Below are 19,609 nucleotides of genomic sequence, written 5' to 3' on the forward strand. Positions count from 1 at the left end.
GGTTTTACTACACCCTGTCGATTTTCAGACATCATCTGAAACTCGCTTCACCAATACGCTATCTCTATCTACTACACCTTGATTCGTGTGTCTTCCACTTATCCTTAAGTCTTCCTAAACTCAAGTTATACTAATCACTAGTGAGAAATCACGTATCTCTAACGTCTTAATCACTGCTCGATCAGTAGGTTATATCTCTCCTTTCTTACTTCTAGTGTCTCAGGGTACAATTCCCTAAACACCTTGTTTAAGGATATTCTTATCCTTAACTTGTCATAGCTCGGATATGCATTGATATTCGGATACCTGTTGTAGTTCATTTAACTACAAATAGCTGTGTACTTCCCAGTCACAACTTTATTCTCCAACTTCCACTCTTGTATGCTTCTGTTGCCCCCTCGAGAATCGCTTACTACTTGATCTCGAGTATTTACTTTTGTTACAGAGTTCTGGTCTAGGTATACTTACAAGAAAAACAAATCTGTTTGAAATATTTCAATCATCTTTGGGCCCTTTCAAAACAATTTGTTCAAAAATTCACTTTTTAAAACATCTGCATAATTGTGCACTAAGGTGATGACGTCTCATCTTTAGGCATAATTATGCTTTTAAAATCATTTAAATGAATAACCATAGCAGGTTATATCATTTGGTTTTTGTAAGTTTCCTCCTGACCCTAAACTCTGTAACCAGTAAGATTTCTCCACAACTACTCCACTTTTCTGAATTCGTACTTCCTTTGTCAATCGTCTCCTTGTACAACTATCAAATGACTTCGACAGTGTCTTCACGTTATTTCCATGCTTGATATTCAAGCATCGTTATCGAATTATCTAGACGACTCGCAAGCGTATATCGCAGTCTTATATCCCAAAAGGGAAGGCTGAGAACCTATGAAACATAAGAATATATGTAGGAGACATGACTCGAATCCTATGTGCTGCAGTAGTTCCTATGAGTACCTATGACATCTACCCCATACTTTATTTCCATGTATCAGCAATGTTTTTAAATTCTCAAGTCCGAGAACCATTGCATACACGACTTACTTGACACGTATCAGCAATGTTTTTAAATTCTCAAGTCCGAGAACCATTGCATACACGACTTACTTGACACGTGTCAGCAATGTTTTTAAATTCTCAAGTCCGAGAACCATTGCTCTGATACCAACTTTGTCACGACCCAAATTCGTGGATCACGACCGGCGCTAGGGAATGGGAGTGGTTGCTCCGAAACCCGTAGTAAGCCTAAAATCCTTTATAAATTTTTTGCGTTTTAAAACATAAAAAGGTTTGCAACCTCGTTGCAGAAATACTTTAACACCTTTATCAAAAACGCGATCGCAATTCAAGATCATATATCACATATGATCTGTTTTCAGAAAGTATCGTTAAAACCTTTCTCTTGTTTAATGTAAACACATTTCTGAAAACTGAGTCTTAAGACCCTGATTGTATTTAAAGAAATCAGAGCGCAAACATCAATCTCAGTTGACGCACCTGCTCTATTTCCAATACAATCTTAAAATGCTAAACACATGAAACCAGTGTGTCACTCAAACACCTGGTCCTAGCATTTTAGAAAACACGCAGCTTTTCAATCATATACATATACAGTAGTTCAAATCAGAGTATATTAAAATAAGTTTGAACTGCTGTAAATAAAAAGACAGACTTCCCAGTACCCGACTACTTGCAGCTCTAGAGGTATGGCTGACATTGACTTCCAGAATTATTGTGGAAGTCCGACCTCGTACTTGATTACCTGAAAGGTAAACATTGGGGAGGGTCAGAAATATAAATATTTCTGAGTGAGTTCACATATTTACAATTGAATATTTAAATCGCATATATGTAAAACATTTATACATATCAAAAATATTACCAATTAGTCGATCCAGATGAAACCCTACAAGACAGACTATTGTATGGGTCTCAACCTACACAATATAGGCCTTAGACCGTGAACTGAATCACTGCCGTCTAAGCCGGGTGTCTGGACCGTAACCGTGAAACTGCCGTCACAGTACTGCCTGTGACCGTAACCGTTGCTGCCGTCTCAGACTGTTAAGTCAGGGTCGCTAGCACTTCCAACGCCCAATGACATTAACTGACCTCTATGTCAGACACAGGCTCGTATCTAGCGTACTACTGGTGATCACACAGTCATATTGAAAACCAATAGGAAGTTTGTTCCAATGGATCTTTCATGGTTAATTATACTAGTGCGATTTGTTATTTAAAAACAGTTTAAATATAAATATTCAAAAGTAAAAACCACAAAGTAAAACTCACAGTACTGTCGTCCTCATTTTTAAAAACGTAAGCTCCAAGCAAGCTTGTCAGTCAAACACGTTGGTGTTTGGCTCACTAAATCGACCACTCGTCGGATCTAATTAAAATTCAAATGTCAAAACTCATTGGACATTGAATTTATAACTCTAGTCCTATCGTATAAACGATAGACTCAAATACCATTTCTGTTTATAGACAACTCCATAAACAAACACATAAACTAATCTCAATATTGAACTTCTCGTTCAATATATAATACCACTCTTGGTATAGACTTATATCATTTTAATATGTTCACCTTTAAACATTTACTAACTGACGGTAAACGCACCGTCCTACTAGACGAAGTCCCCTCGGATTCGCCGCATGAAAAGACCCCGTCGGAGTCGGACTACACGTCCGTGTAGGGCCTGTGCACGTTCGTGCACTGTCTGTGCACGTTCGTGCACAACCCTTGGCCAATGCACGTTCGTGCACCTTGTGCACGTTCGTGCACTTTTGTGTACGTTCGTGTACACCGTTAGGTCATCCTCGGAACTTTGTTCCCGGGCCGATTCCCGACGTGATTCCTATGTTTATAATATTTTAATTTATTTTCTATTTAATCGATTACTAATTATCGATTATTACCTCATACTACCGGACTACCGAAGAAATCGAAGTCGGAATCGCGAAATCGGATCGCGCTGCGCCTGCACAGTCTCACCTCTGCTTGCTAAGCCTAGCAAGCAGGTCCCTCCTTCCCTGCACAAGGAAGTGAGGCTGCCCCTCTTCTCTATTTATAGAGAAATGATTTGGCTAAAGTACCATTAGGTATTAGCTCAATCATGCACTTTAACTCTGATTTTAATTAGTCGACCGTAGTCCAAACGGAGACTAATTCCAAATTTTACAAAACTTTACCCAAAAATTTAATAAAATATAAAACGAATAAAAATATAATTTTTATTCGCATCCGACTTATATTTTATTTTTTAAATAAATCTCCAAAGATTTATTAGGTCTAAATCAGTCCCACTTAAATAAAATTACTACGTCCAAATTTAATGAAAATTGAACCGTAGCTTCTTCGAATTATTTCGTGAATAATGACACCAAAATTATTCGCTCGGGACTTATATATGATTTTATATTTAATTTAGACCAACTAATAACATTTAATTAGTTTATAACTGAAACTAATTAAAGTTAAAAGTTCAGGGATCAAAGTGGACATTTTTCGAACTTGGCGCCCACTTCTCCACCGCCTCATTCTTTTTATTTTCTTTTTCTTTTATTTTTTTAATATATATATTTATATATATATCTTAACTTATATTCGTACATAACTCGTCGAGCTTTCCGAGTTTCGACATTTTAATTTCGGGGTTTTGTCCGAAATCTTAAACTCTCCATTTAGAGTGGTACATTGATATTTTAATTATCAATATATCAATTTATACGACGCTAAAGAGTATTTTCAAATTTATTATTCCCGTTCACACTCGTTTATTAAAATTTAAATTCCCGATTTAAATTTTAAACTCATATTATTACGATACTCTTTTACGGATTCGTATAAATTAAATTTACGTTTAAATTTAATTTACGTATTCCGAATCTATTAAATCACTTCCCGTGATTTAATAATCTTAAATAGTCAAACCTACTATTATCTTTTGACTATTAAATTTAGTCTTTCCGAATATTTTTCTTAATATTCGAACCCACAAAATATTATTTTTAATATTTTGATTACTCCAATTTGACCTCGTGGCATATTCTAATTACTTAAAATTACGGGGTATTACATTCTCCCCTCCTTATAAAAATTCGTCCTCGGATTTAAAATCTTAGCCACATAATTTTATTAACCCTTAAAATCTTTCATACCTCGATCCTTATGCTTTATGTAGCATAAGTTTATTTCTACTAGAGGTAGATTCTAAAATCCATCCTTACACTATTCGTGTACGATACACGAAATACTTATCACGACGCTAGCTCGTCGGTTGCATTTTTATGCAATTTCCTTATATGTCACGATTCATCGTGACTTGGAGTTAACACTTCACATTTCGTTATAACCTAGGTTATATTCTTTATCGTATTCCTCTCAACTTCTCAATTACGTTTCATCATCGGATCAGTGTCTTTCACTGAATGTTCTTCGTCTGTCAATAAAGCGTAAATTCTTACACTGTTCAATCGTATATACTTACACGATCTCTCTCTCTTTCCACTTTCCTTTGCCTCACTTTTCTTAACACAAAGAAGATATATTTCTTTGATTGCCTAATGCTTCTTATAGCATTAGTTAGTATTTAAACGATTCTCTTAATCGTATATACTATTTCAATTCCACAATTAGCATACACTTAGGGTTGTGTATAATCTTACTACTGGGTTTACCCCTTTAAGTCGTTTGTTACTTATGGGCAACAAACGATACTACTGTCTGTTGACTGATCTAAAACTTGTCACAAGTTTTAGTCGTCCATAGACTTCACCTTTATCGTTTTAACTCTCATCAACTTGCTGCTATTTGCAAAGTTTTGAGAGTATGAAACGCATGATCTTCATCATACTGTTCACCACCATTTACATTGAGTCAAAACTTTCCTAATACTTAGGTATTTTGACTATAAATCCTTCGACATCTCTTCTCATTTCCATTTTAATTCTGGCAATAGTTGCCAAATTCAGTATAGTCACTGGCATTCCAATTTGACTTACTAGTCCTTTAGACATTTACAACTATCCTTGTCATAGCCTTACTCATATTGTTCCAACGACACACTTCTATGACTTCGTAGTACCTCTTCGTGGTACTTTGACAAAACACTTTATGTGATACTCAGACTATACATGTCTAGTTCACACAATCTATCGTCTTGTTTCAGTATTTTGTCAATAATACTGAAATCGCAAACTTCTCTTTGCTGATCTACATCTAGCACATACTCCATCATATATTATATCAGACATTCCATCATATACTCAACTGGAGTGTTTCCACTTTATCTTATACTTGGTTATGTCAATAGACTTCCAACACTTGACTATTCAAAATTTGAATGTCTTACTTAATGGTCGCTAGCACAGTATTGTAGTATGCATATAATTTCTACAAACCTCCACACTTCCACTACGCTACTCTGATATACAACTCACTAACTTTCTCTTTACAGTTAGGTTGTAAGATCTCTATATGATATTCTTCTTATATCATAATCTTTTGGTTTTTACTTACCAAGCATCTTTTCCTGTCTAAAAATCAACATCCATTGACCTTTAGTTCGTAGGTAATGTCCACATTATCCTACACGAAGTGTCTCTCGACTTCTATCACAATATCTTTTATTATCTTAAATAGTTTGCACTTTATGTCACACTACTAGTGTCTTTCGACTTTCAGTGTGACCATAACTTTTGTCAATTCCAACTCCTACATCGACAATTTACCTCGCGCTTTTTCAGCCATCGAGGAACATTTTCTATAACTCGATTATGTTATATATTATAACATATCTTTACTTGATTCTTTCATCATCTTATGAATAGTGCTAATACTTGCACTATATATAGTCAATCATTCCTTATAAATCTCCACATCCTATCTCATGTTGATTTGCCTAATCAAATTTCGCACTTTCTTGTTGGAATTCCATTACTGATGCAAAGAATTATGAAAACTCTTGCAAGCAGTGTTCGCAGTCCTCTGCGAAACTTAAGAAATTACTAATTTCATTAACCATACTGGTTACTTCCACTTATTAATCACATTGATCTTTCTGAGATTAACTAGAAGTCATCTAAGACTTTTAGTGTTTCCAAAATGTCACTCACTTTTGGAAATCTTAACTTAATTCTGACGTTCTCTCAGAATTTATAACACTGGTCGCACACATTGTGCGTATCCTTCCTCTATTAGTCACACAGACTCATTGTCCATTAACACCACTTCCAGAAATAATCTAGAAGTAGCTTGACTCCTTGTTCTTATATATCTCATAAGGACAGTTGAAGTGTTCGCTCACTCCATGTCCACATCAGAACTAGTAGTACTCATACTACGTTCTGCAAATCCACTTATCGAATTTAACTTATACTACCTTCATGGTAGGCTTTAGTTTAACTTCTTTTGTTTCCACGTTTAACAAACGTGCGAGGCGTATTTCTATTATACTTCTCTATCTCTCTTCGTGCAATACTCTTTTGCACTCCTATAATTATGTCTACTACTGACACCTTCACTGTCAGTGTATCTTATTTCAATCTCAATTGATCTTAAATTAGTGACTTTACTTACATCATAGTTCGGTAAAGTCAAATTAATAATCATACATATCGATAAAACATTTCCACGTTACTCACAATATCGATACATATCAGTCACAACTTATGTTCTCTCTTCTTATTATGCATTTATAGCTTATATAATTCTTTAATATAAGCTCTTAGACTTTGTACTTCTTTTCTATGTACATCCTCTCTTAATGTAATAAGCGATTTACCTTTCACTCGTACGCCTATTTCATCGTAACTCGTTTCAATACGACGTTACTTTCTATATCACTTTCTTATCTCCTCATATATCTTTACTATATGATGTGTCCCTTCACGGGTCAACAGTCTTTTTCCTTTTATTATCGCGGAACTCTTATCTTAATATCCGGATATTTCTACTCTTAACATGTTATTTACCTCAAACTATGGCTTACTCAGAATCTTTCATTCATTCTGATGCATAAAATTCTCAGATCTTACATCTTTGATCTAGCTATCGCTAAGTATTACCTCTTAGCTTTCTATCTATAGTCTTCTCGCTCACAGCTAAGAGTCATTCTCAATGCTCTATAGCCACTTGTATATTTATTTAACTGATTATCAACTTCTAGCTCCATTTTCAAAACATTCATATTAAAAATAAAACATATGTTTCACACTTTCCACTTTTGGTCGGCCATACTTTAAATATTTCAGGCCCGACATTCAGAATATATGTACTCTATATGTATATTCCGCATCAGCCAGCCAAGACTTCACAGTCACTAGGCCCGGTTATCGGAATTTTCACAATTTGAAACCACTAACAGTTTTCAAATTCATTTACATATTTATGGAGCTTACATTGATAATCCTAAGTTAATTAAACTCTATAATTCATAATTTCATCACTTGCACTTTTGGCTCACTGCCAAAATTCACGCAAGTTTCCTATCGTTACTTTCAAAAACAACTATCGTCTACCTCTCCGTTCGACGATCGCAACGGTTAATCTCTAGGTAACCGTTTTAGGAACACCATATTCCAAAATTAAACCGATCCAATGGTTCAATTAAAAGTTATCAGGGTTTTACTACACCCTGTCGATTTTCAGACATCATCTGAAACTCGCTTCACCAATACGCTATCTCTATCTACTACACCTTGATTCGTGTGTCTTCCACTTATCCTTAAGTCTTCCTAAACTCAAGTTATACTAATCACTAGTGAGAAATCACGTATCTCTAACGTCTTAATCACTGCTCGATCAGTAGGTTATATCTCTCCTTTCTTACTTCTAGTGTCTCAGGGTACAATTCCCTAAATACCTTGTTTAAGGATATTCTTATCCTTAACTTGTCATAGCTCGGATATGCATTGATATTCGGATACCTGTTGTAGTTCATTTAACTACAAATAGCTGTGTACTTCCCAGTCACAACTTTATTCTCCAACTTCCACTCTTGTATGCTTCTGTTGCCCCCTCGAGAATCGCTTACTACTTGATCTCGAGTATTTACTTTTGTTACAGAGTTCTGGTCTAGGTATACTTACAAGAAAAACAAATCTGTTTGAAATATTTCAATCATCTTTGGGCCCTTTCAAAACAATTTGTTCAAAAATTCACTTTTTAAAACATCTGCATAATTGTGCACTAAGGTGATGACGTCTCATCTTTAGGCATAATTATGCTTTTAAAATCATTTAAATGAATAACCATAGCAGGTTATATCATTTGGTTTTTGTAAGTTTCCTCCTGACCCTAAACTCTGTAACCAGTAAGATTTCTCCACAACTACTCCACTTTTCTGAATTCGTACTTCCTTTGTCAATCGTCTCCTTGTACAACTATCAAATGACTTCGACAGTGTCTTCACGTTATTTCCATGCTTGATATTCAAGCATCGTTATCGAATTATCTAGACGACTCGCAAGCGTATATCGCAGTCTTATATCCCAAAAGGGAAGGCTGAGAACCTATGAAACATAAGAATATATGTAGGAGACATGACTCGAATCCTATGTGCTGCAGTAGTTCCTATGAGTACCTATGACATCTACCCCATACTTTATTTCCATGTATCAGCAATGTTTTTAAATTCTCAAGTCCGAGAACCATTGCATACACGACTTACTTGACACGTATCAGCAATGTTTTTAAATTCTCAAGTCCGAGAACCATTGCATACACGACTTACTTGACACGTATCAGCAATGTTTTTAAATTCTCAAGTCCGAGAACCATTGCTCTGATACCAACTTTGTCACGACCCAAATTCGTGGATCACGACCGGCGCTAGGGAATGGGAGTGGTTGCTCCGAAACCCGTAGTAAGCCTAAAATCCTTTATAAATTTTTTGCGTTTTAAAACATAAAAAGGTTTGCAACCTCGTTGCAGAAATACTTTAACACCTTTATCAAAAACGCGATCGCAATTCAAGATCATATATCACATATGATCTGTTTTCAGAAAGTATCGTTAAAACCTTTCTCTTGTTTAATGTAAACACATTTCTGAAAACTGAGTCTTAAGACCCTGATTGTATTTAAAGAAATCAGAGCGCAAACATCAATATCAGTTGACGCACCTGCTCTATTTCCAATACAATCTTAAAATGCTAAACACATGAAACCAGTGTGTCACTCAAACACCTGGTCCTAGCATTTTAGAAAACACGCAGCTTTTCAATCATATACATATACAGTAGTTCAAATCAGAGTATATTAAAATAAGTTTGAACTGCTGTAAATAAAAAGACAGACTTCCCAGTACCCGACTACTTGCAGCTCTAGAGGTATGGCTGACATTGACTTCCAGAATTATTGTGGAAGTCCGACCTCGTACTTGATTACCTGAAAGGTAAACATTGGGGAGGGTCAGAAATATAAATATTTCTGAGTGAGTTCACATATTTACAATTGAATATTTAAATCGCATATATGTAAAACATTTATACATATCAAAAATATTACCAATTAGTCGATCCAGATGAAACCCTACAAGACAGACTATTGTATGGGTCTCAACCTACACAATATAGGCCTTAGACCGTGAACTGAATCACTGCCGTCTAAGCCGGGTGTCTGGACCGTAACCGTGAAACTGCCGTCACAGTACTGCCTGTGACCGTAACCGTTACTGCCGTCTCAGACTGTTAAGTCAGGGTCGCTAGCACTTCCAACGCCCAATGACATTAACTGACCTCTATGTCAGACACAGGCTCGTATCTAGCGTACTACTGGTGATCACACAGTCCTATTGAAAACCAATAGGAAGTTTGTTCCAATGGATCTTTCATGGTTAATTATACTAGTGCGATTTGTTATTTAAAAACAGTTTAAATATAAATATTCAAAAGTAAAAACCACAAAGTAAAACTCACAGTACTGTCGTCCTCATTTTTAAAAACGTAAGCTCCAAGCAAGCTTGTCAGTCAAACACGTTGGTGTTTGGCTCACTAAATCGACCACTCGTCGGATCTAATTAAAATTCAAATGTCAAAACTCATTGGACATTGAATTTATAACTCTAGTCCTATCGTATAAACGATAGACTCAAATACCATTTCTGTTTATAGACAACTCCATAAACAAACACATAAACTAATCTCAATATTGAACTTCTCGTTCAATATATAATACCACTCTTGGTATAGACTTATATCATTTTAATATGTTCACCTTTAAACATTTACTAACTGACGGTAAACGCACCGTCCTACTAGACGAAGTCCCCTCGGATTCGCCGCATGAAAAGACCCCGTCGGAGTCGGACTACACGTCCGTGTAGGGCCTGTGCACGTTCGTGCACTGTCTGTGCACGTTCGTGCACAACCCTTGGCCAATGCACGTTCGTGCACATGGTACACGTTCGTGCACCTTGTGCACGTTCGTGCACTTTTGTGTACGTTCGTGTACACCGTTAGGTCATCCTCGGAACTTTGTTCCCGGGCCGATTCCCGACGTGATTCCTATGTTTATAATATTTTAATTTATTTTCTATTTAATCGATTACTAATTATCGATTATTACCTCATACTACCGGACTACCAAAGAAATCGAAGTCGGAATCGCGAAATCGGATCGCGCTGCGCCTGCACAGTCTCACCTCTGCTTGCTAAGCCTAGCAAGCAGGTCCCTCCTTCCCTGCACAAGGAAGTGAGGCTGCCCCTCTTCTCTATTTATAGAGAAATGATTTGGCTAAAGTACCATTAGGTATTAGCTCAATCATGCACTTTAACTCTGATTTTAATTAGTCGACCGTAGTCCAAACGGAGACTAATTCCAAATTTTACAAAACTTTACCCAAAAATTCAATAAAATATAAAACGAATAAAAATATAATTTTTATTCGCATCCGACTTATATTTTAGTTTTTAAATAAATCTCCAAAGATTTATTAGGTCTAAATCAGTCCCACTTAAATAAAATTACTACGTCCAAATTTAATGAAAATTGAACCGTAGCTTCTTCGAATTATTTCGCGAATAATGACACCAAAATTATTCGCTCGGGACTTATATATGATTTTATATTTAATTTAGACCAACTAATAACATTTAATTAGTTTATAACTGAAACTAATTAAAGTTAAAAGTTCAGGGATCAAAGTGGACATTTTTCCAACTTGGCGCCCACTTCTCCACCGCCTCATTCTTTTTATTTTCTTTTTCTTTTATTTTTTTAATATATATATTTATATATATATCTTAACTTATATCCGTCCATAACTCGTCGAGCTTTCCGAGTTTCGACATTTTAATTTCGGGGTTTTGTCCGAAATCTTAAACTCTCCATTTAGAGTGGTACATTGATATTTTAATTATCAATATATCAATTTATACGACGCTAAAGAGTATTTTCAAATTTATTATTCCCGTTCACACTCGTTTATTAAAATTTAAATTCCCGATTTAAATTTTAAACTCATATTATTACGATACTCTTTTACGGATTCGTATAAATTAAATTTACGTTTAAATTTAATTTACGTATTCCGAATCTATTAAATCACTTCCCGTGATTTAATAATCTTAAATAGTCAAACCTACTATTATCTTTTGACTATTAAATTTAGTCTTTCCGAATATTTTTCTTAATATTCGAACCCACAAAATATTATTTTTAATATTTTGATTACTCCAATTTGACCTCGTGGCATATTCTAATTACTTAAAATTACGGGGTATTACAGTTTGGAAAAGAGAATGGGCAGTCAATGTCAAGCTAGTTCAACCGTCATTGCAAATATTATAAAACATAAGTTCATTGATGTGAAGACGATTTATACACCAAATGACATTAGGCGAGACATGAAAAATGACTACAGTGTTGATATGGACTATTGGAGAGCTTGGAGATGTAGAGGAAAAGCTATTGATCTAATAAGAGGAACACCAAAAGAATCATTTGCGCAACTTCCAAGTTATTTACACATGGTAAAAACAACAAACCCCGGATCCTATGTAAAATTAGAAACTGATGAAGATTCTGCTTTTCTATATGCATTCATGGCACTCAATGCATCAATAAAAGGATGGAAACATTGCATGCCTATTGTTGTAGTGGATGGAACATTCTTAAAAGGTCCATATGGTGGAACACTACTTGCGGCTTCGACCCATGATTCAGTTGGTAAGATTTTAAATTTTTTGATTATGAAACATTCATAAATACAGTTTACAACAGTTGCAGATAAAGTAAAAAACTATTGCAAACCGTTTCATATAAGTTTTTTTTATTTTTAATAGTCTTTAATACAGTTTACAACTGTATCACCTATAGTATAAAACCGTTGCAAACCGTTTCAATTATATATTCTTTCAACATATTTATGATTATTTTGTATTTTATAAAGTTAATATATTAATTAATTTTATATTGTATACAGGAAAAATTTTCCCTCTTGCCTATGCAGTGACAGACTCTGAGAATAACAATTCATGGAATTGGTTTTTTGAAAGTATGATGGAAGTTTACGGTGTGAGAGAAGGAATGTGCATAATTTCAGACCGACATGAAAGCATAAAAAATGCAATAACAGATGTGTATGGTGAAGAAGTTAAACATGGGGTATGTATTTTCCATTTGCTTAACAATTTGAAGGTAAAATTTAGAAGAAAGCAAAAGGAAATAAAGGACATATTTCTAGCTGCTGCTAAGGCCTACACAGAAACAGAATTTAACTACCAAATTGCAGAAATGGATGCTTTGGACAGCCGAGTAAAACCATATCTTGAAGATGTGGGATATGAAAAATGGGCATTATCAAAATCAGTCCATAATAGATTCAATATCATGACATCAAACACAGCTGAATCATTGAATGCCGCCATCAACAAAGCAAGAGAGCTACCTGCCTCAATGTTATTTGAATACTTGAGAAGCTTAACTCAGAGATGGAGTTATAAAAACAGACATTTGGCAAGATGTACAATTACAACACTGATGCCTAAACATGAAGAAAGTTTGAGGGAGAGCTTCATAAACTGCATTAAACTAGAGGTTAGTTATTACCAGTTATAAACGTTGCAAACAGTTTCTAACCTTATCAAACGGATTTTATAACAATTTCTATTACAGTTTCAAACAGTGTAAATTATAATTTTTTTACTTTTCTTTGTAGGTGGAGCAAACAAGTGATGAAATATTCAAAGTTAGTAATGGTGACAAAACAAACACAGTCAATATTATGGAAAGAACTTGTACATGCAAAAGGTTTCAATTGGATATGATACCGTGCATACATGCTTTAGCTGTTTTTAATGACAGGCATCAGGATCCTTATGAATACTGCTCAAAGTATTACACAAAGAACGAAATGCTAACTGCTTATGAAGACATAGTCTATCCAATTGCAAACGAAGAATCATGGGATATTCCAATAGAAATAAAAAATCAAGTTGTTCTAACACCAAAGGGAAAGGTTAAAGCAGGTAGACCAAGAAAACAAAGGATCAAAGGACCAAATGAAAAGTCAAACAAAAACAGATGTGGAAGATGTGAAAAATATGGTCATAATAAGAAGACATGTAGAAATCCTCCAAAAAATTGATACAATTCTTGTTTGTATTTTTTAATATTTTTGAACAGTTTTAAATAATTTTTTTCTTATTGAATTCATTGTAAGACAATTTACATAATAGCATTGAAAAAAGTTACAATCCGTCTCTTTATATAAAATAATTTTTAGATCAGTTGCAAACTGTATATAACAGTATATAAAACAATTTCAAATCATTTCAAAAACATATAAGACTTTATGGAACAAATCAAAATGAAAAATCTTTATAAACTATTATATACAGTTTGCAATAGTATATAAGTCAGTTTAAAATGAAATATAAATGTTTATATAACAGTTGCATACGGTTTACAAAAAACAACTTCCACTAGAATAGTCAAATGTAATAACAGATAGAAAGATACAAAGTCAAACAATACAAAAATATGAAAATTACATATTGTCATATAAAACTAAAAACAATAGTTCAACAAACAAAACAATAGCAACCAGAGTATTCTAAAATGAACTACTCAGACACATAACCACTAAAATTCTTCCACAAACCATACATGTATAAATTTGTAGCATATCTTCTCCGGTAAATATCAATATTTTCAATCTTCACAAAATCAGCACTAATATCTCGTCCTTCGATAAGATATTCAGCAAAAGTTGTGATGAAAACTCCACAATCTCTAAAAAATGAAAAAATAAAAAAAAATAAGAAAACATAATTGTTAAATAATGAAAATGAAAACAGTTAAGAAACATACCCTTTACTTTGTTGAGGCATGTTCACAACAAGAGCAACACGAAAAGGTTCAGTACGCCCCTTACCGACATAAGCTTCAGAATTAAAATCAATATCATTCCGTTCATAAAATCCAACCTCGTCTAGGAAAAAAGGCAAAACTGTTGCATAACCGCGCACCACTGACATAGCAATACAATTGTAGAAATCAGAGGATAAAAAATTGTAGACGTAGAAGCAACGGTGGTCAAAGTCCATTCTCGCCAGAATAAAATGATCTTGCTCCTTTCCATCAACCTTTAAATGAATAGCAAAAATAACGTTCTTCTTATCACACCAAGCGATTGGATAATATCCTTCCTCTCCTAGAATTATATTAAACATAGTGTCATGGTACATCCAATCCCCTATTTCCTTGCCCTCCAACAAAGATTTATATGTTGCTTGAACAAATGCGTCAAAGGCGATGCCAAGGACAGTATAGCCATTCCGTAATATAGAACATTTCTTCCGCAAATATCCAAAGAGAATATCAATATGCTATGAAAAAAACAAACAGAAAATTAATAGCATAAAAAATGTCTAAAATAGTTATAACAGTTTATAAGATAATCTATTAGAGAATATAACAGTTTATAATAGTATATAAAAATAAAATACAGTTTCAAATTAATTAAAAATACTTACATCAGACTCCAAATAGCAACCACTTTCAGAGAGTTTGTAAAAGAAATCCTTCTTTGAAACGCATTCGCCACCAAGAGACATAGTTGGAACCAACTTTCTTGATTTCAATTTATACAATTCATTGCTGTAAACATAATAATAAATATTAAAAATTGTTAAATAAAATAAAATTAAAAATATAATAGTAATAATAGTAGATTACCTTTTCTTTTTTCCCTTTACGTTCTTAGTCGGCAAATCAACGATGTCAATCTCTACCCAATTGTAAAACTCCGCCTCCCAATCAAGATTATGCTTCTCTCCAACATTTTCAACAGTTAGTGGACAATGATCTCTAAATACATTGCCCATATTCTTAATTTTTTCAGGTGTATCAAAACATTTGAATGGAGATTTCAGCACACTTGAAGGATTAACCTTTCTCTTGCGTTGATATTTTGTAACCTGCAAAATTTAAACAAAATAATAAGTTAATAAAATAAATATTGGCATATTCAAAGAAAAAGTTAAAGAACATACCTTTGTAGGTACATATGTTGCTGTATCAACTAAATTTTGTAATTCAGCTGCAGTTACAATAGCATCAATGTACTTTCCATCAAGATTTTCCAAAAAAGAAGATGTAGCGGGAAGAGGTTTTTCCGACGCATTATCGCCCTTAGAATAGAACAAACAAAATAAAATAGTTTATAAGAGTATATAACAGTAGATATAATAAATTATAACTGTTTAAAAAAAGTTAAGAATAACTATTGTACCTCTAGAACATTCACTTTTTCTATAGCCACATCAACAGTACTCTCATTAACAACACCAAGAGAATCAGTTTGAACATTCTCTTTTTCTAGAGCCTCATCAATAGTACTCTCATTTTCAACACCGATAACATCAGTTTGATCATTAACTTTTTCTAGAACAACAGCAACCGTACTCTCATTTACATCACCAACACCTTCACTTTGATCATTAATCTTGCATAAATCAAAAATAAAAATAAAAAAGTTTAAAACATTTTTTTAAAACAATAATAAAATGCACCGACAAGGTATATAAATTCTTACCATCTCATGAGTAATAGAATCAATTTGTTTCTCGTAAGTACTAGGGAAATTAAGATCACTAGCATCATGAGTAGTTTCATCATTGTCATGCTAAAAACAAAAAAAGAAATAGTTTAAAACAGTTTATATAAATGAATACAAATGCGAATACAACAGTTTATAAAAGTATTAAATATAAAATTTACCTTCTCATTGCTCATATCAGCTAAACCATCACGAGAGTTCTTCTCGATTTTTACATCATCTTGAATATCAGCTTCCTTATTAAATTCAGTAACTTCAACATGCTCTTTTGTATCATTTTTCTTTAAAAAATAAATAAATAAATGAAAAAAAAATCAGTAAAAAAATCAATATTCATAAAAAAATAAAATGAAAATATAACTAAAAGTATAAAATATACCTTTTTCAACACAAAATCGTATCATCATCAGATTCAGTCTTCTCATCATCCTCCGTTTGAAACTTTAAATTTTCAATTAAATCAACTCTTTTCTCAAGCGATGAAATATCTTTCTTTAAAACTTCAAATTTACTGTCCACATACGCCTTCAAATCGCGAACAATATCAGCTTTAAAGTCCTTAAAAAACTTTGAACATAATGACTGCACAAGATTATGAACAGGAACACCACCACCCCCATCGACATTCTCCTCACCAATAACATTTTCGGCAGCAACTGAGTCGTTAAAACCTAATTCATTCTCATCAGGTTGAGGACCTAACCCACCAAAATCTAAACCCGATACTTCATCTTCAGTAGCTTCTATGTTCTTCATTGAAACCTAAAATAACAAACAACCAATTATAAAAAATAGAAGTTTAAATCAGATAAATACAAAATGAAACAGTTTACAACCCTTTGCAACTATTACTGCAACCCTTTGCAACTGTTATTGCAACTACTAATTAAAAGCTTTATAAAGTATACAAAGACCACATATATTTAAAATAAAATGAATATGATATCAGAATAATTACCTTCATCATGCTATCTTTGAAAAGTTTGTAGTCCACATCCTTTAAGTCCGATACGTCATTTGGTTTCCAACGTAGCATACGAGGAGACGCTTCAGATTTGGCTAACTTGACAAGAAAGTCGGGTACACGAACCAAGCACTCATAAAACCATATCTGAATAATATACGGAAATCCGCTTAATCTGTAAAAATAACCGTTGTTTTGGTAATCCTCTGAACTCACACCAACTAGCTTATGCTTTAAAGCACCTACTGTTTTTTCAAAGATATATCTGCCCCAAGGAAATTCATCAAATCTCTCACAGTCAATCAAATGTACAAGCTTCATCTCAACTCTAGTTTCAGAATGAGTAGATAATAGAAGACACTGAATCAAATATATCTTAGCAAACTTCACAGCGTCCTCATTATCATTTTCCCAACAACGAGACATAAAATTTTTCTCAATAACTTTTCTACTAACCTTAGATTCATCTTTGAAATATTTATCACAAAAACTACTAGAATGGCAGAATTCAGAATAATCAGATTCATCCCTGAAACAACGCAATCCAGTAAGAATAACAAACTCATACATACTAAATCTCATTTTCCTACTACAAATATCAAACCACAACTCTTTATCATCTGAAAAATAAACCTCCCTTAACATCAAAGAATGTATCAACTGATGTTGCATAAGAGCGCTATCAAAATCAAAAAAAATACCAAAGCAACTATCCTTAAGCTTGACAAACTGATCCTTCGATAGAATTCTCCTAATATTTGCACAAACAGAAAATGAATATGGAACATTGACTTTTCCAAAAAAGTGCTTCCTTGGATCAACCACAAAGTCAAAATTCTGAAAATTAACAACAAAGCATAATTAAAAAACAATATACATTATAATAAATAACAATACATAAATAGCAATTATATCATTTAAGGTTGATAAAACAGTTTCAATTACAAATTAAAACAGTTTCAAACAGTTGCTAAATCAGATTAATACAGTTGCAAACAGTTTCAAATAATTGCTGATACATGTTATCCTGTTTTTAGGACAATTTCAAACAGTTGCTAAATCAGATTAATACAGTTGCAAACAGTTTCATATAGTTGCAAACATATTCATATAATATCAAACAGTTTTAAAATCACCTAATTATAATTTAAAACCATAATATCAACATAGAAAAATAAGAAATATCATAATAAAAACAGTTAGTTACCTTATTATTACTTGAAGGAACATCTTTATGAGCAAATAAGCGTCTTCGATTTGGTCTTCTATGACGAACATTTTTTTCAGTATCTGAATAAGGTTCATTATCAGATTCTTCAGAAACAACCTTAACATTCTTCTTACCAGTAACATTCTTAACCTTCTTCACTGAAGCAGAAGCAGATTGAACATTAATTTTCTGTTTTTTCTTTACAGGAGACTTAACACCAGCTTTCTTACAAGGAGATTTCAGAGTTCGTTTTTGTTTTTCCTTGCTAACAGGCTTAACAACAGGAGTTTGAGGCTTCTTCGCATGAGCCGCAATCTCATTTAAGCTCTTATCAATATCATCATCAGACCTTGTATTAACCATTTTTCAAAATCTAATAATAAAAAACAGAATAGAAAACATGCAAACTCCAATTAGAAAAATCAGAAAATACCTAGAATTAAGAACATAATACATAAAACAATATAAAATCAAAATCAAAAACAAGAATACATGAAACCGAAATAGAATACACAACATGCAAACAAAAATAGAAAAAATAAGAAAATACCTAGAATTAATGGCAGTAGCAATGGATGATTGAAATAACGAGCACTTTATAGGAACGATCGCAGAAAACCGTCAAGGAATGGATAGGGAAGAAGAAACCGTCACGGAGTGGGAGAAAGCAACTGTGAGAGAGTGGGAGAAAGGAAACCGTCGCGAATATTTTCAAATTGGAGAAGAAACCGCAAGAGAGAGAAAGAAATCAGAAAAGGAAAGAGAGAAAAAAGAGGGAAAGAGAGAAAGTGTGCCAAATATTTCAAATTGGAGTATTTTCACAAATAAAAAAAAGCCTTAATTGAGGTAGGCACAAAAACAATACAGAATAGGGGTAAAAACATAAAGATTCAAAATTGAGGTATTTCAAACAAATAAATATATAAAGGGAGTATTTTGTGCAAATTCCTCTAATTAAAAATTAAATGGAACGACAACGTTTCTTTTTAACCTAAAAACAAGTCAGCTTTTTTTTCCCTTCCTTCTTCTTTCTTCCTCTAACAAGTAGCCGCAGCCATGGCTGAAAAAGTAAGGAGCCTGAAATTTCACCACGCGACGCCTTCTTCCCTTCAAGCCTCTGATCTTCAAATTTCTGACGGCAGCCCGGGCTTAAACCTACCCTAGCCTTAACATAGTTCCGCATCTGCTACCGATAAATTATAACTTAAATGATATCAATACTAAATATATAATAAAAAAACACTAATTGATTTCTTACTATAAGATGTAAATATTTATTTGTTAAATATTGAATTATTAATTTATTAGCTAATCTGTAACAAGATTTACGTCTTCTCCATAGTTCAATAGCTTGTGTAATA

At 33.4% G+C, this 19,609-nt stretch overlaps 2 protein-coding genes across 2 annotated transcripts; one reads left to right on the forward strand and one right to left on the reverse strand.

Annotated features, from left to right (window-relative positions):
* Nucleotides 1-11,752: 11,752 nt before the first annotated feature.
* Nucleotides 11,753-13,599, forward strand: LOC126681391 (uncharacterized). Its single transcript, XM_050376932.1, has 3 exons — nt 11,753-12,179; nt 12,436-13,049; nt 13,171-13,599. The coding sequence occupies exons 1-3, from the start codon at nt 11,753-11,755 to the stop codon at nt 13,597-13,599; spliced, it is 1,470 nt and encodes a 489-aa protein (XP_050232889.1).
* A 478-nt stretch (nt 13,600-14,077) lies between these two features.
* LOC126681392 (uncharacterized) lies at nt 14,078-18,611 on the reverse strand. Its single transcript, XM_056105842.1, has 11 exons — nt 18,246-18,611; nt 17,033-17,875; nt 16,464-16,836; nt 16,236-16,327; nt 16,051-16,140; nt 15,748-15,960; nt 15,509-15,646; nt 15,192-15,433; nt 14,990-15,113; nt 14,325-14,842; nt 14,078-14,246 (listed from the first exon to the last, which is right to left on the reverse strand). Exons 1-11 carry the CDS (start codon nt 18,609-18,611, stop codon nt 14,078-14,080), a joined length of 3,168 nt encoding a protein of 1,055 aa, XP_055961817.1.
* Between the last annotated feature and the right edge of the window lie 998 nt (nt 18,612-19,609).

The sequence above is a fragment of the Mercurialis annua genome, linkage group LG5 (assembly GCF_937616625.2).
Source record: "Mercurialis annua linkage group LG5, ddMerAnnu1.2, whole genome shotgun sequence".
In the NCBI taxonomy this organism is placed as follows: Eukaryota; Viridiplantae; Streptophyta; class Magnoliopsida; order Malpighiales; family Euphorbiaceae; genus Mercurialis; species Mercurialis annua.

Excerpts from the sequence above, each read along its gene's own strand:
- LOC126681391 (XM_050376932.1), top strand. The coding sequence starts at position 11,753 with ATGGGCAGTCAATGTCAAGCTAGTTCAACCGTCATTGCAAATATTATA. Across the intron at positions 12,180-12,435 it reads TTCGACCCATGATTCAGTTG|GAAAAATTTTCCCTCTTGCC; the intron begins GTAAGATTTTAA and ends TATTGTATACAG. Across the intron at positions 13,050-13,170 it reads TAAACTGCATTAAACTAGAG|GTGGAGCAAACAAGTGATGA; the intron begins GTTAGTTATTAC and ends TTTTCTTTGTAG.
- LOC126681392 (XM_056105842.1), bottom strand. The coding sequence starts at position 18,611 with ATGGTTAATACAAGGTCTGATGATGATATTGATAAGAGCTTAAATGAG. Across the intron at positions 17,876-18,245 it reads TTCCTTCAAGTAATAATAAG|AATTTTGACTTTGTGGTTGA; the intron begins GTAACTAACTGT and ends GTTAATTTTCAG. Across the intron at positions 16,141-16,235 it reads CTGATATGAGCAATGAGAAG|CATGACAATGATGAAACTAC; the intron begins GTAAATTTTATA and ends TTTTGTTTTTAG.